Source organism: Pongo pygmaeus, chromosome 16 (genome assembly GCF_028885625.2).
Source record: "Pongo pygmaeus isolate AG05252 chromosome 16, NHGRI_mPonPyg2-v2.0_pri, whole genome shotgun sequence".
Classification (NCBI taxonomy): Eukaryota; Metazoa; Chordata; class Mammalia; order Primates; family Hominidae; genus Pongo; species Pongo pygmaeus.
In genome coordinates, this window is record NC_072389.2 from 50,593,880 (window position 1) to 50,609,735 (window position 15,856).

The window sequence follows — 15,856 nt, forward strand, 5'->3', positions numbered from 1 at the left end:
AAGTTTGAAAGCTCTATAATTCATTTAGATAAACTAAATTCTCAGATTTAATATAACTCAGATATAGTCCTCAAACCAGTCAAAGTATAAGAGATTTTTCTTGGCTGGTTTAATATAGTTACAATTTAGGGAGAGACTGGAGGGATGGAGTTTAATTAGGACATTTTCGCAATGATCCAATAAAAGTAATAAAAATTCCTTTTGATGGTAGAAATAGAAAAGAGTAGATGAATGTTTAGATAAGCTGGCAGCACACAGTTTCCAAAGGTATGGTATAGTCAATCTTAAGATACAGTATTTGGGCTGGGCACAGTGGCTCACGCCTGTAATCCCAATACTTTGGGAGGCTGAGGTGGGTGGATCATGAGGTCAGGAGATCGAGAACATCCTGGCCAACATGGAGAAACCCCGTCTCTACTAAAAACACAAAAATTAGCCGGGCATGGCAGCATTGTGCCTGTAATCCCAGCCACTCAGGAGGCTGAAGCAGGAGAATCACTTGAACCCAGGAGGCAGAGGTTGTAGTGAGCCGAGATCACGCCACTGCACTCCAGCCTGGGCAACAGGGTGAGACTCCATCTCAAAAAAAAAAAAAAAAAAAAAAAAGCCAAAAGTATGGTAAAGATAATACTGACCTTCTGTTAGTTTCTTAAACACAAAAAGCATATTCCAATCTCAGGGCATTGGCACAGGCTTTTCCCTCTTCCCTTTCCTCTTCCAATTCTTCTGCTTGGTTTTTACTTATCCTTCACGTCTCAACTGGAATGTCACTTCCTCAGAGACCTTCTCTCCTTTCCTGTTGTGAAATAAGAAATATATATATGGTCTCTGCCTCTAGTCTCTGGCCTAGAGCTCCCAACACCCTTGTAATTTCCTGAGTTACAGGGGTGCTAGGAGAATCTTTGGTTCTAATGTTTGGTCTTTGCTCTCGTTCCTGACATGGAGCTCTTAAATCCCGTGGACTTTCCTGAGTGATAGGAGCAGGCCTTTGTTCTACCAAGGCAATTCTTGCCCGGCTCCTAGATGAGGGCTGGTCACTGGAAAGCCCAACCATGATCATAAACTTGGAGCTTTCAGCCCCTACCTCCATTCTCCAGAGAGGGACAGAGGCTGGAAATTGAGTTAATAATTGATCATGCCTACGTGATGAAGGCCCCATAAAAATCCCTTAACTATGGGGTTCAGAGAGCTTCCAGGCTGGCAAACACACATCCATGTGCCTGGAATGTGGTACACACCAACTCCATGGGGACAGAAGCTCCTGTACTCAGGACCCTTCCAGATCTCACCCTTTGTATCCCCTGGCTGTTCATCTGTATCCTTATTACATCCTTTATTAATAAGCCAGTAAATGTAAGTAATGTGTTTTCCTGAGTTCCAAGAGCCATCCTAGTAAATTAATAGAACCTAAGAAGCGGGTCATGGGAAGCCCAATTTACAGCCCATCCCTGGTCAGAAGCACAAGTCACAATCTGGAACTTGTGATTGGCATCTGAAGGCGGGGGCAGTCTTGAGGGACTGGGCCCTGAACCTGTGGAGTCTGATGCTATCTCCAGGTAGATAGTCTCAGCATTGAATTGAATTAGAGGACATCCAGGTGGTATCTGTGGGAGAATTTGCTTGATATGTGGGGAACCCCCCCAACCAACACCTGGTGTCAGAAGTGCTGTGTTCAGTGGCTGAGTGGTGTATGAGAGTAGGAAAAACAATTTGTTTTGTTTTTCCTATCCTTAATACCTGTTTAAAGTAGCCCTTTTCTGTTTACTTCTTTCAAAGCAATTTTCATCACCTTTAATTATCAGATTTATTCACTTGTTTACTTCTTCAATGTTTGACTTCCCAGTAGACTATAAGCTTCATGAAGGCAAGGATTACAGTGTTTTTATTGTTGTTGTTTGCCACCAAATACTCAGCCTCTGGTATAGTAACTAGCAAGAAGTAGATGTTCAACAAATATTTGTTTTAATAAATATATAATTATTATGTTTGTAAGTTGAAAAGTGTGAACCAACATCATAGGGAAAAATTACCTTAACATTAACTTCTAAAAAATGATGAATCAAGCAATTTCCTGAAAATGTGCAAGAACGGACTTTCAGAATGATGTTCTATGAACTATATTCTGCAGGTCATTTGAAATCCAGCAAATATTTTCATCCTCCTTCTTCTGATTCTATAACTTATTCTATATTTAGAATTACTCTAAAGACTAATTCTAACCTGGATACAAGATAAAAAGTACAGATGGAAGATTCTAAAGAACAATTTTAACAATGTCCCATTTAGGGGGATTTTCATTACATACTTTAAGAACACAGGTTTGGCATATTAGGTATCCGTGGAAATAAGTCACTTACTACATCTACATGAGCATGTTGAGATGAAAGTGTTTGCAAATCATGCTTTTTCAAGGGTGGCTAAGCAAATCTCTATTCATCTATTACAACTCATAGTCATTGCTAATGTTCAAATATATTAGGGTTGAACATAACACAGAAATGGAAATGCAGGAAAGGTTAACATTATTTAATTTACAGATGACTCATGCTACTGGTTTAACCATTTTCTTTAGATTTTTTTCATATACAGGAATATATTTTTATATATATATATATATAAAAAATATGCTGAAGGGACAAAAATATTGCATGATCGTTATCCTAAAGAAGAAACAGATTCCAATTATCTCTTTTGAATTATAGACTTACAGTTAATTAAGAATTTTTATAGTTAATTAAAAATTAGACAGATTGTAACCTTGAATGTAAGAAAGGACATAAAGAGAAACTATTTGTTACATGTACCTCTTCCGGAAAATCTCACAAAAGATTTTGTTTGGCAAAGCTATTTGAAACAATTTAAAGCTAGAAATGTTTCTAGGCTATAGCAAGATGAATTCCATCGGTTTGGATTTTGACCTACCACTAAATTTTGGATTTAGGAACGGTCTCGTTTTTATACTTAACACAAAAATTAAATTTTAACTTAGAAATTGAGTTTTACATGGCTTGAGGCTTGTGAAAAATTATGTGAAAATAAGTCAGTTACTGCTATGATCTCAGTGTTTGTGTCCTCCACAAAATTCATTTGTTGAAATTTTAACCCTTGAGATGATGGTAGTAGGAGTCAGGGCCTTTTGGGAGGTGATTAGGTCATGAGAGTGGAGCCCTCATGAATGGGATCAGTGTGCTTATAAAAGAAACATGAGGGAGCTAGCTAGTCCCTTCCACCATGTGCGGGTACAATGAGCTGTCTCTAGACAGGGAGCCCTTACCAGTCATGGAATCTGCCAGTGCCTTGTCTTTGACTTCCCAGCCTCCAGAACTGTAAAAAATAAATTGCTGTCATTTATAAGCTACCTGGTTCGTAGTATTTTGTTACAGCAGCCTGAACAGACTAAGCCAGTTAATATATAGAGACAACAGATGGCTTCATACACCTAGGTGTGAATCCTGGGAAAATTGAGCGGAAACCACAGTTGAGAACACCAATGTCCTAACAATCCTGTAGCCTTCAGGCTTAGTTGGTTCTGGACTCCCTCTAGTGGTTCAATTCTAGTGCTTTAATTGATGTTCTTCAATTCATAGAATTAACAAATTTCTGGTCAGATTAAAAACAACTAAGCAAAAGAGCCACACAACTCCCATTAGAATGGTTTACCACAAGGAGGCCAGGTGCAGTGGCTCATGCCTGTAATCTCAGCACTTTGGGAAGCTGAGGCAGGTGGATCACTTGAGGCCTGGAGTTTGAGACCAGCCTGGCCAACAGGGTAAAACCCTATCTCTACTAAAAATCCAAAAGTTAGCCGGGCGTGGTGGTAGGCACCTGTAATCCCAGCTACTTGGGAGCCTGAGGCAGGAGAATTGCTTGAACCTGGGAAACAGATGTTGCAGTGAGCTGAGATCCTGCCATTGCACTCAAGACTGGGTGACAGAGCAAGACTGTCTAAAAAATAAATAAAATTTTAAAAATAAAAAGAATGGTTTATCACAAGAAAATTAAGTCATTGAATGGCATGATAAATATGGATGTTCAGATGGCTGAAATCATAGTGTTGCAAATGGTTAGACCTAAAGGGACAGAATGGATTTTACTGGATGATTGGGAAAGACATTTATAGTTTTGCTCAGAGTGAGTGGATAAGAGCTGAAGGCCCAGTAACAGAATTCCTTGTTGCTTTTGTTTGCAGCCTATGGTAAAGACTGGATCTTTTAGGGAAAGAGTGAAGTGAAATAATATTTCCTGTGCATATGGATTCTATAAGATCAGAGGGTTCTTGTTTGACCTTGTATAAAATCAACCTCTTAGACCAACCAAAAGCAACATGTAGTTTCCTTCTCATCATATTCCTAATAGCATAGTTTGTGCCTCTGTTTTAAACCAATTCAGAAAACTTTGAGGCTGATTTAACTTTATTGGCTCCCTATTTTGGCTTTGGTTATTCCACTCCATTAAACCTTTACTTCTTGGCCATTTCTGCACTGTAAATATAAGTAAATCTACTAACTCTTTTACATGAGATCCCTTTACATATTTAAGACAGTTATCATGTCCTCAGTAAGTCTTCTTTCCCTCTCCAAGATCCTTAAAGCTTCTTGGAACTGAATAGAAGGAACTCGATGAGGTAGAGGCTTCTGATAAAATAACTTGATAGGCATGTAATTCACACCTTTAGGGGTCGGTAAAAACGATGGCTTTTTTTTAAATTTCAGAAAATGCAAAGCTGTTATTTAAAAGTCCCAAAACCAAAAAGAACTGAAGCCAATGGAATTAAGAGGAAAAAAGAAAACAGGAAGTAATGGGTGACTTACCCATTTCAAGACCTCCTCCTGCTATTTTCTGATCCCTAAATTGTTCCAGAATCGATTTAAGCAGAAAAGTACAGCTGAGACCAGATAAGTTACTGTCAAGTCAAGAAGTCTGTCATGTCTGCCATGAAGTTTGGATAGAATGAGATCAGGAACTGGCATGGGTCTTAAGATCCCAGATCTGACAGTACTTCCCGTTGATAAGATATTACTACACAGTCTGTAATTGATTATTTGCATAGATAGAAAAAAAAAAAACTTCCCAGCAACTTAAGCACTCTAAAATATCAGTTTTGTCAACTCACAAATTTGGGTTGCAGTGAAAGTGGGGAAAATAGAGGTAGGAAGATGTAAGTCAAATAAAAACAAGGTATATCTACTTGTCTTTGAATATCTGTAGTTCTTTTTTAACGGCAATTAAGAGAGATAGAAAATGTATTCCAGCTGATAAAAAGGAATTCCCTGTGCGAAAGGGAAAGGCAGAAAGCAGCTGGAAAAAAAATAGCAGGCAGTTGTCTTAATAATGTAGATAGGTATCGCCTCTAATACAGGACTTAGTACTGTTGTGCCCCAATTAGTAAGCATTGATCGCATGAACTTTAGTGATTAATTTGTTGCCAAAGAATCTTCAAAAGAATATCAGAAATCAGAACAAATGTACTGTTGGTGTACTACAAATCCATCAGGTAGCCTAGTTTTCCTTCTTTCCTCTCTACAAGGGATTTTAAGTGCCACAGTGTGCTTCCCTCCCACTATGCTGGTGCTTTCCCATAGGAAGGGTTGTGCCTGGACCTCCCAGATTGGAACCCCGATTATCGAAGGTCCCAAGGCTGTATTCTCAGCTACGCCAAGTCACCTCAGACATTTGCACCAGAGCACCCAAAATTCTGTGTCCATGGGGATAGTTGGAGTTTCTTCACAAAATAGCGAAGTCTCTACGTTGCTATTCCAACGGCGGCAGTACTGATGCTCCAGTTCGAAGGCCAGGAAAACAGAATGTAACGCCGGTGACTTCCAAGATATATGCAACCACCAAAGTACATGCTTAATGACCTAGTGAAGTGAGCTTAAGCCGCCTCCCAGACACCTGTAACGAAGACCATCTCGGCAAAGCTCTGGGGTAGGCAACCCGATTTCACGAAAGCGGACACCAACGCTCTACCCAGAAGCCCGAGCGTCGTCTAACGTTTCCATTGGCCCTTTCGGTCTTCACTCAGCGGCTAGCACCGCAGTCTTCCCTAGCGCATGCGCGCAATCTGCTTCCGGCCTGCGAGCTCAGTGTTCCGCTCTTTGTGGGCCGGGTGGGTTTCCTACACTGGTTTCGTCTGCCTGGTTCATCTGTGTGCAATGGCTCCGGACTCGGATCCTTTCCCTGAAGGGCCGCTCTTAAAGCTGCTACCCTTAGACGCTAGAGACCGGGGCACCCAGCGCTGCCGCCTGGGCCCGGCCGCCCTCCACGCCCTGGGCGCGCGCTTGGGCTCGGCAGTGAAGATCTCGCTACCCGACGGGGGCTCCTGCCTCTGCACTGCCTGGCCTCGGCGGGACGGAGCTGACGGCTTTGTGCAGCTGGACCCGCTGTGCGCGAGCCCCGGGGCGGCGGTCGGGGCGTCGAGATCCCAGAGGAGTCTCAGCCTGAATCGCCTCCTCCTAGTGCCCTGTCAGCCCCTGCGGCGCGTCGCCGTGTGGCCGGTGTTGCGAGAGCAGGCAGGCGCGCCCGGTGCTCGGAATACAGCCCCGGTGCTGGAGGCGGCGCAGGAGCTGCTGAGAAACCGACCGATCTCCCTGGGCCACGTGGTGGTCGCTCCGCCGGGCGCTCCTGGCCCAGTGGCTGCCTTGCATATCGTCGGCGGGACGCCCAGTCCCGATCCCGCTGGGCTGGTCACCCCTCGTACTCGCGTCAGCCTTGGCGGGGAGCCTCCGTCGGAAGCCCAGCCGCAGCCCGAGGTTCCCCTGGGAGGTCTTTCGGAGGCGGCCGACTCGCTGCGGGAGCTCCTCCGCCTCCCGCTCCGCTACCCCCGCGCCCTGGCCGCGCTGGGCTTAGCGGTGCCTCGCGGGGTGCTCCTGGCGGGGCCCCCCGGAGTGGGCAAGACCCAGCTGGTGCGGGCCGTGGCGCGCGAGGCGGGCGCGGAGCTGCTGGCAGTCAGCGCCCCGGCGCTGCAAGGTTCCCGGCCTGGGGAGACCGAGGAGAACGTGCGGCAGGTCTTCCAGCGCGCCCAGGAGCTGGCCAGCCGCGGACCCAGCCTCCTCTTCCTGGACGAGGTGGACTCCTTGTGTCCCCGGCGGGGCGGTCGAGCACCCGAGAGCCGCGTAGTGGCCCAGGTGTTGACGCTGCTGGACGGCGCCAGTGGGGACCGCGAGGTCGTGGTTGTGGGAGCCACTAACCGGCCGGACGCTCTAGACCCAGCGCTGCGTAGACCCGGGAGATTTGACCGAGAGGTGAATGGGCTTGGCGGGTTTGCCCACTGTCGGTGGAACCTCGGTCGCTTCTGGCACCAGTTGGCTGCCCCGGAGGCGTTTGCCTCTTAGGTTTGAGCATCGGTGAGGCTGGAGTGGGGCTCTTTGCAATGCAGAGAACACGTTCTCTGCCCATATATCATCTGTGAGTCAGGACCTGTATTTCCCCAGAGTCAAATTGTCAGGACCTGTGAGTCAGGATCTGAGAGTCAGGACCTGTGTTTCCCCAGAGTCTAATTGTTTTGGGAAGCGAGGTGTCCATTACAGATTAATTTTGTTGTGCAGGTCCTATAATCAGTAATGTTAATTCTTAAGAGAATTTTGGTCACCTACGAGCGTGTTAAACTCATTTTTTGGAATGAGAATTTAAAGAAGAAGGATAGCCTCAAGAAGTAAGTGTGTTGAAATAAAGAGGGAGAAGGCGGGGAAGAACTAAATGGAAGCAGGCATTAACTCTTCTGGATTTATTCATTCCTTGTCCTAACACCAGCATCCTATTCCACAATTGAGGAGGTACCCACAGCTGCTCCCTGAGTTGTCAGGGAGGTTGAATATTCGGAGCTGTCCTATTTTATAAGCTTTGGTCCTAAATTGACTTGAATTCTAAAGAATAGTTTGAAATTTAGTGACTGATATTTCTATTTTGTGATAGGATTCAAAAGAGAAATGATAATTACACACTTTTAGCTTAGTTAGTTCAGGACTTGAGTGGATTTTTTCCTTGCACTATCTAGTACCTGTGTCCTTAAGGGCAGGGACCTAGCTATCTATACCTGGCTTCTAGAACTTTATGTGTTCTTAAAAATAACAAAAACTTGTTAAATGACATAGAATTTTCATTGTGCAACTTTCTAGCCAGTGTTACTCCTCTGGAATATTAGGATTTTCATATATTCAGAATCTAAAGTATACGTAAAGTGCACGGTACTAGTTCCAAAACGGTTCACTAAATTGTCGTACATGTTTGTCAGGATAAAAAACATATTATTATTTTGGCCGGGCGCGGTGGCTCACGCCTGCAATCTCAGTACTTCGGGAGGCTGAGGTGGGTGGATCATCTGAGGTCAGGAGTTTGAGACCAGCCTGGCCAAGATGGTGAAACCCCGTCTCTACTAAAAATACAAAAATAAGCCGGGCATGGTGGCACATGCCTGTAGTTCCAGCTACTCTGGAGGCTGAGGCACCAGAATCACTTGAACCAGGAGGTGGAGGTTGCAGTGAGCTGAGATGGTGCCCGCTGCACTCCAGACTGGGCAGCAGAGTGAAACTGTGTCTCAAAAAAATATATATATATATATATATGTATATGTGTGTGTATATATATATATGTGTGTGTGTGTATATATATGTGTGTGTATATATATGTGTGTATATATATGTATACACACACACATATATAAAATTTTTTTTGGAAATAATTCTTTTTCAATTGATCTATTTTTATTGATACACAATTGTGCATGTTTTGAGGTACATGTGATATTTTGGTACATGCATACAATTTGTAATTATCAAATCAGGGTGTTTAGGATATCCATCACCTCAAACATTTATCATTTCTTATCTGAGTGTTGGGAATATTTCAGATTCTCTCTAGTAGCTATTTTGAAATATACAAGAAATTATTGTTAACTGTAGTCACCCTACTACGCTATCAAACATTACACATATTCCTTCTACCTAACTGTATGTTTGTACCCATGAGCCAACCTCTCTTCATCCCCTCACCCCCAACCCTTCCCAGTGTCTGGTTGCTATCATTCTGCTGTCTACCTCCATCCATGAGATCAACTTTAAAAATAATATATTTTAAACTATAAACTTTTTTTTTTTTTTTTTTGCTTTGCATATAGGTGCTCATTGGGACTCCCACACTTAAACAAAGAAAGGAAATTCTGCAAGCAATTACCTCAAAGATGCCCGTCTCCAGTCATGTTGATTTGGGCCTTCTTGCAGAAATGACAGTTGGCTATGTTGGTGCCGACCTGACAGCACTCTGTAGGGAGGCTGCCATGCATGCCCTCCTTCACAGTGAGAAGGTAAGAAGTGTTAATTTATGAACATCTATGTTAATCTATTATTGTAACAGATTAATTTGGGGGTTAAAAAAAGTGGTGAGTACATTTCCTTAGAACATTTGATAGCTTCCACAGCTGTTGCTTTTACATTTTACATCTGAACTCTATATAAATAGTATATGATTGAGGGTGGGGATAAAGGGCTGAGTCCTCTGGGTCTACTGAGTGAATTTGTTCCCTATTGTTATAGTAACTCCCTAGTGCTGAAGCCCAGAACAGCCAAGAAATAGTGTGGCCCCAGAAGAATCAAAGAGTTTTTTTAATTTGAATTTTTTTATTTTAAGGCAATTTCAGACTTAGAAGTTACAAAAATAGTACAAAGAGTTTCCATATACCCTTCTCCCAGATTCTCCAAATGTAACATTTGCCACATTTGCTTTATCATTCTCTCTTCATGTGTATTTCCTTTTATATATACATATATATAACGAAATATTTGAGCATATACTACATCCATGATGCCCCTTTACCCTTGAAAACGTGAGTGTATATTTCTGAAAAACAAGGACTTTAACCACAGTACGATGATCAAGCTGAGAAAATTAACACAGACGCAATACTTGTACTTAACCTAAATAGGCCTCAATCTAGAATCATACTTCAGGCTTTCTTCTGTGAAACCATAACTTTTTAAGAGTCAGTTATTCTGTAGAATATTCGTCAGTTTGGGTTTGACTAATGTTTCTTCATGATTCGATTCAGGTTTTGCATTTTGGGCAGGAATATGATAGAAATGATCTTGTGTCTTTCTCATTGCCTCTGTTAGGGAGCACATGATATGTTTCTGTTCTATCACTGGTGAAGTTAACTTTGATTTCTTGGTTAAGGTGGTGTCTGTGAGATTTCTCCATTGTCAAGATACCGTTTTTCCCTTTGTTATTAATAAGTATCTAGTGGGAGAAATAAGCTTTTCTAACTTAGGAGAAGATTGGGCACTTGGAATTGTATTTAAGTTTGTCCTTGACCTGCAGCTCTGTAATTCATGACTATTTCCTAACAATATTTAAGATGTTAGATTAAATATAATACCTTTTCAACATTGTTGGTTGGAAAATCCAGTATTTTGTATATAATAAATAGTCCTGAATCCTTAAACTCATTCAGGAAAAAACTGATTTCAGCAGGCTAAGGATTCTGAAACAGAGTTTTCTTTTCTTTTTTTTTTTTTTTTGAGTATTTATTGATCATTCTTGGGTGTTTCTCGGAGAGGGGGATATGGCAGGGTCATAGGATAATAGTGGAGAGAAGGTCAGCAGATAAACACATGAACAAATGTCTCTGGTTTTCCTAGGCAGAGGTCCTTGTGGCCTTCTGCAGTGTTTGTGTCCCTGGGTACTTGAGATTAGGGAGTGGTGATGACTCTTAAAGAGCATGCTGCCTTCAAGCATCTGTTCAACAAAGCACATCTTGCACCGCCCTTGATCCATTTAACCCTGAGTTGACAAGCACATGTGAAACAGAGTTTTCAATCTCATTTGTAACATCAAAATTGTCTTTTCATCTTAAACTGCAAAAGAATGATTTATTATCCTAAATTTTGAAAAACCTTTTTACCTAAATAATTTATACCTTGCCTCACTTCCTTTCCTTTATTTCAACAGTTACACCGAAGGTGGGGAGGAGTTATGTGATCTTCTAGTGATCTTTTAAGTCTTCATCTTGTAGGTTTAGACCAAAACTACTTGAAGTTTTAAAGTTCTGTGTGTAAAGGTGTGAGAATACATGTCTTTTGAGGGAGACAATAAGTAAGCAGGAGATGGGGAGGGAGATTTACATTTAGGATTTCCTCTGCTTTGAAGTTCCAGGTTTGACCATAAGCACCTCTGACTTAGGTGGACCAGTCAGCTGCTGTCGTCCCAGGGTGGAGCCCACTGCTACTTCAGGAGGGGCCTGCTCAGGTGTAGTTACCACAGGTGATGGCTGAGTTCAGAAACAACCCAGGGGAAGTGGAAGGAAGAAAGGCAAAAAGCGTGAAGGGACAGAGACAACTGGGAAGGTACGGGCTCCATCTTTTATTCTTTCCCCCACTAGCTGAGGGGCTGCTGCTACCTCTACCTGTGCCAGGGCAGATAAGGGATACCTTACACTGTGTTAAACTTTTTGTGAAGTGTTCCTATTAAAGGATTAGAACTGTAGTTTAACACTCAGACATACACAGAGGGGAAAGAATGTATAAGCCCAAAGAATCAAGTAAAATAATGTGTACACACATGATCTTGAACTATAAATGAGATTTTCAAATATTAGTTGGTGTTACCTAAAGATTAGTTAATATTTGGACATCAGACACCTAACATACTATCAGCCAGTTAAAAAGGCTATTTTTTTTAAGTATATAATAGGGTTATTCATGAGAAATGAAGATAGAAAATTATAAAGAACTGCCTACCTGAAATCTCACTTTCCAGAGATGACAATTGTTAACACTTTTGGGAGAATACTTTACAGAATAGCTGTATACATACAGATTCACTTAACATCAGTTTACAAATAAGAAAAGACAGTTTGTTTTTGAAAACGGGAATTTGTGGACAACTAGATGTTTAGAATTGGATATAAGAGGGCAAATACTTTAATAAATACAGTACAGATATTTTTAATAAAATTTTCAGGACTTTTTAACTAACAAAAAAAAATGTGTTTCACTAGAATGATCAAGGAGAATGTAAAGAGTCTCCAAAATATAACCTGAGAGTGAAGACGACTTTTCTAGGCATAACATAAACCTCAATAGCCAAAAAAGAGATTATTTGCTGAGTTGACCATTTGGGGGTGGCAAAACAATACTATAAAGTAGCCAGACTAGGAAAAATACTTTTAGTCCAATTTCCTTGATAGGGAAAGAACTTTTACAAATCAATAAGAAAAGACCAACAGTCCAAGAGAAAATGGGTAATGGGGTATGAACAGGTAGTTGACAATAAAAGGAATGACAATAAACATGAAAGATCTTCAACCTTGATTTCTTCTAAAATTATTGTCTTTATTTTGAAATAATTTAAAACTTATAGGAAAGTTGCAAGATAGTTACAAAGAACTTCCACTAAACCCTTTATCCAAATTCACCAATTTTTAACTTTTTGCCAAATAAACTTTATCATTCTCTTTTGCTCTCCTTGTTGCTCCCTCTCCTCTTCTCTTTCTCTCTCTCTCTCTCTCATCTCCATATATATGTATCTATATGCACATAGTATTTATTTATTTTGGACTATTTGAGAGAATGGGTTGCATGTATCATGGCACTTTATCCCTTAACATTTTAATGTCTGTTTCCTAAGAACAGCAATGTTCCCATATGTCACCACAGTATGGTCATGTATAGTGTTTGTGTCCTTAGAGCCTCACATGTAGAGGCACAGAGTGTACCTTGGTTCCTCATTGGTGACGCTAACTTTTATCAACTAGTTCAGGCAGTGTGCAATTTCTCCACTCTACACTCACATGTAGAGGCATAGAGTGTACGTTGGTTCCTCATTGGTGATGCTAACTTTTATCAACTAGTTCAGGCAGTGCGCAATTTCTCCACTGTAGAACTGCTATTTTTCCCTTTGCCACTAATGAGAAATCTGTGGGGAGACACTTTGAGATATCCTGCTCCTCATCAAACTTTCAGGCTGGGCACAGTGGCTTACACCTGTAGTCCCAGCTGCTCAGGAGGCTGAGATAGGATGATCACTTGAGCCCAGGTGTTCGAGGCTCAATGAGCTGTTGCCTCAATGCCACTGCACTCCAGCCTAGGCAGCAGAGCAAGACCCTGTCTCATAAGTGAATAAACTTTTACTCCCCTCATCATAGCATCCAATTCTTGCTCATAACAGCCTTTACTATCATGATTGCAAGACAGGCGATTTTTTTAATTCCAATATTCCCTCCACCTCATTTTGAATTGAAGAAATTTAGTTAACACAGTAATGAATGAGTACCGGTTCTTCCTGTCATATTGGCAGACATTTAAGAGTTTGGTAATGGGCCAGGCACGGTGGCTCACACCTATAATCCCAGCACTTTGGGAGGCCGAGATGGGTGGGTCAGTTGAGGTCAGGAGTTCAAGACCAGCCTGGCCAACATGGAGAAACCCCGTCTCTGCTAAAAATACAAAAATTAGCCAGGTGTGGTGGCGCATGCCTGTAAATCCCAGCTACTCGGTAGGCTGAGGCACGAGAATCACTTGAACCCAGGAGGCGGAGGCTGCAAGGAGCCAAGATCACAGCGCTGCACTCCAACCTGGGTGACAGAGCGAGACTCCACCAAAAAAAAAAAAAAGAGTTTGGTAATGTCCAGTATTGGAGAGGTGTGGAGAGAACACAGCTTCATATTTTCGGAGGAGAATAAATTGATGCAGCTTCCTTAGAGGACAATTTGGTAATAGCTGTCAAAATTGTGTATGTGTGTACTTGTAAACCCAGTAATTCTACTTTGAGGAAATTATTACATAAATACTTGAACATGAGTTTGAACATGGTGGCTCATGCCTGTAATCCCAGCACTTTGGGAGGCCGAGGTGGGAGGATCGCTCGAGCCCATGAGTTCCAGACCAGCCTGGGCAACATAGGGAGACCCCATCTCTGCAAAAAAAAAAAAAATTATTTTTAATTAGCCAGGCTGGTGGCACACACTTGTAGTTCTAGCTACTCCGGAGGGTGAGGTGCAAGGATTACTTGAGCCTGGGAGACTGCAGTGAGCTATGATAACATCACTGCATTCCAGCCGGGGTAACAGAGTGAGACCCTGTCTCAAAATAAACAAATACTTGAACATGAGCACAAAGACTTTTTCAGTTGCAGCTTTGTTTTTAATATCTAAAGACTGGGGATGACCTAATGTTTGTCAGAAAGGTGTAGTTGGGGTAAATTCAGTTGTGTATTATGGAATTGTCAAAAAGAATGACATAGAACTGTATTAGTTGACATGAAAAGATCTCTAAGATAGGTGAAAGAAGAAAAGTACAGGCTGATATAGTATGGTTCCATTTGTGTGTCTGTTTAAAAGGATATATGTATGCTTACTGTCATAACATACTGGAAAAATACACAAACTCTTGACATCTTTCGGGGAAGAATTACTGGCGGGAATTGGCAGGGAGACATTTAATTCTTTTTACTATGTATATAAATTGTTTTTATAATGATAACAAAATAACTTTGCAAATCCAAAAGAAGATTTTAAAAAAACGAATTGTGCTATAAAAAAAGACCAACCTAATTTTTGGTTTGATTTTGCTTTTTTGGGTGTATTTCTTCAGAACCAGGACAATCCTGTGATTGATGAAACAGACTTCCTTGAAGCTTTTAAAAATATTCAGCCCTCATCATTTCGAAGCGTCATTGGATTGATGGATATCAAGCCTGTTGACTGGGAGCAGATTGGTGGCCTTGAAGATGTAAAACTGAAGTTAAAACAGGTAAGACAGATAATCTACTTAATCCAGTAGGATATTACAGATTAACATTGCATGCATTTATGATGACAACATACTGCGCTGAAACTGCTCTTGCTCCTATCACTGATGTGATCCTAACATCTAAATCCAATGATTGCTTTTCAGTCCTTATTTAATTGGACTTCTATGGATGTCTAAACTGGTTTTTATAATTTCCCACCTCGACCCTCTCTTTGTTTTTGCTTTAAAGAGTTTATAACCTAAGGCTGGGTGTGGTGGCTTATGTCTGTAATCCCAGCACTTTGGGAGGCCAAGGGAGGAGGATTGCTTGAGTTCAGGAGTTCAAAACCAGCCTGGGCAACATAGCAAGCCCTTGTCTCTATTTAAAAAAAAAAATAAGTTTATAACCTAAGGCTGGGCGCAGTGGCTCATACCTATAATCTCAGCATTTTAGGAGGTTGAGGTGGGTGGATCACCTGAGGTCAGGAGTTCAAGACCAGCCTGGCCAACATGGTGAAACCCCATCTCTACTAAAAATACAAAAATTAGTTGGGCATGCTGGCAGGTGCCCATAATCCCAGCTACTCGGAAGGCTGAGGCAGGAGAATCACTTGAACCCGGGAGGCAGAGGTTGCAGTGAGCCAAGATCCCACCACTGCACTTCAGCCTGGGCGACAGAGAAAGACCATGTCTGGGGGGAAAAAAGTGTATAACCTATAGTCTTAGCACTTTAGAAGGCAGAGACAGGAGGATCTCTTGAGGCCAAGAGTTCAAGACCAGACTGGGCAACAAAGTAAGACTCTCCATCTCTATAAAAAAAATTTTTTTTGAGACATGGTTGCTCTGTCACCCAGGCTGGAGTATTGTGTCACAAACACAGCTCACTGCACCCTTGAACTCCTGGGCTCAAGCAGTCCTTCTGCCTCAGTGCCCCGCCAAGTAGCTGGGACTACAGGTGCATACCACCACGCCTGGCTAATTTTTAAATTTTTTGTAGAGATAGAATCCCACTGTGCTACTCAAGCTGGCCTTGAACTCCTGGGCTTAAACAGTTCTCCAACTCGGCCTCCTAAAATGGTGGGATTATAGTCATGAGCCACCATGCCTGGCCTACAAAAAAATTTTTTTAATTAGCC

At 41.9% G+C, this 15,856-nt stretch overlaps 1 protein-coding gene and 1 long non-coding RNA gene across 4 annotated transcripts in view; one reads left to right on the forward strand and one right to left on the reverse strand.

The window, feature by feature from the left end:
* LOC134738199 (uncharacterized) lies at positions 1-6,105 on the reverse strand. Its single transcript, XR_010123813.1, has 3 exons — positions 5,665-6,105; positions 3,275-3,324; positions 1-796 (listed from the first exon to the last, which is right to left on the reverse strand). It is a non-coding gene; the product is annotated as an uncharacterized LOC134738199 (long non-coding RNA).
* Positions 6,060-15,856, forward strand: part of AFG2B (AFG2 AAA ATPase homolog B) — a 23,916-nt gene continuing 14,119 nt past the window's right edge. Inside the window, exons 1-3 of one of the 3 annotated variants that reach the window (XM_054450709.2) lie at positions 6,060-7,244; positions 9,116-9,301; positions 14,583-14,741. In XM_054450709.2, coding sequence (XP_054306684.1) covers positions 6,156-7,244; positions 9,116-9,301; positions 14,583-14,741 — 1,434 coding nt within the window. In that variant the 5' untranslated portion in view covers positions 6,060-6,155. The remainder of the gene's footprint in view (positions 7,245-9,115; positions 9,302-14,582; positions 14,742-15,856) is intronic. The other 2 variants (XM_054450708.2, XM_054450710.2) reach the window with 2 other exon arrangements.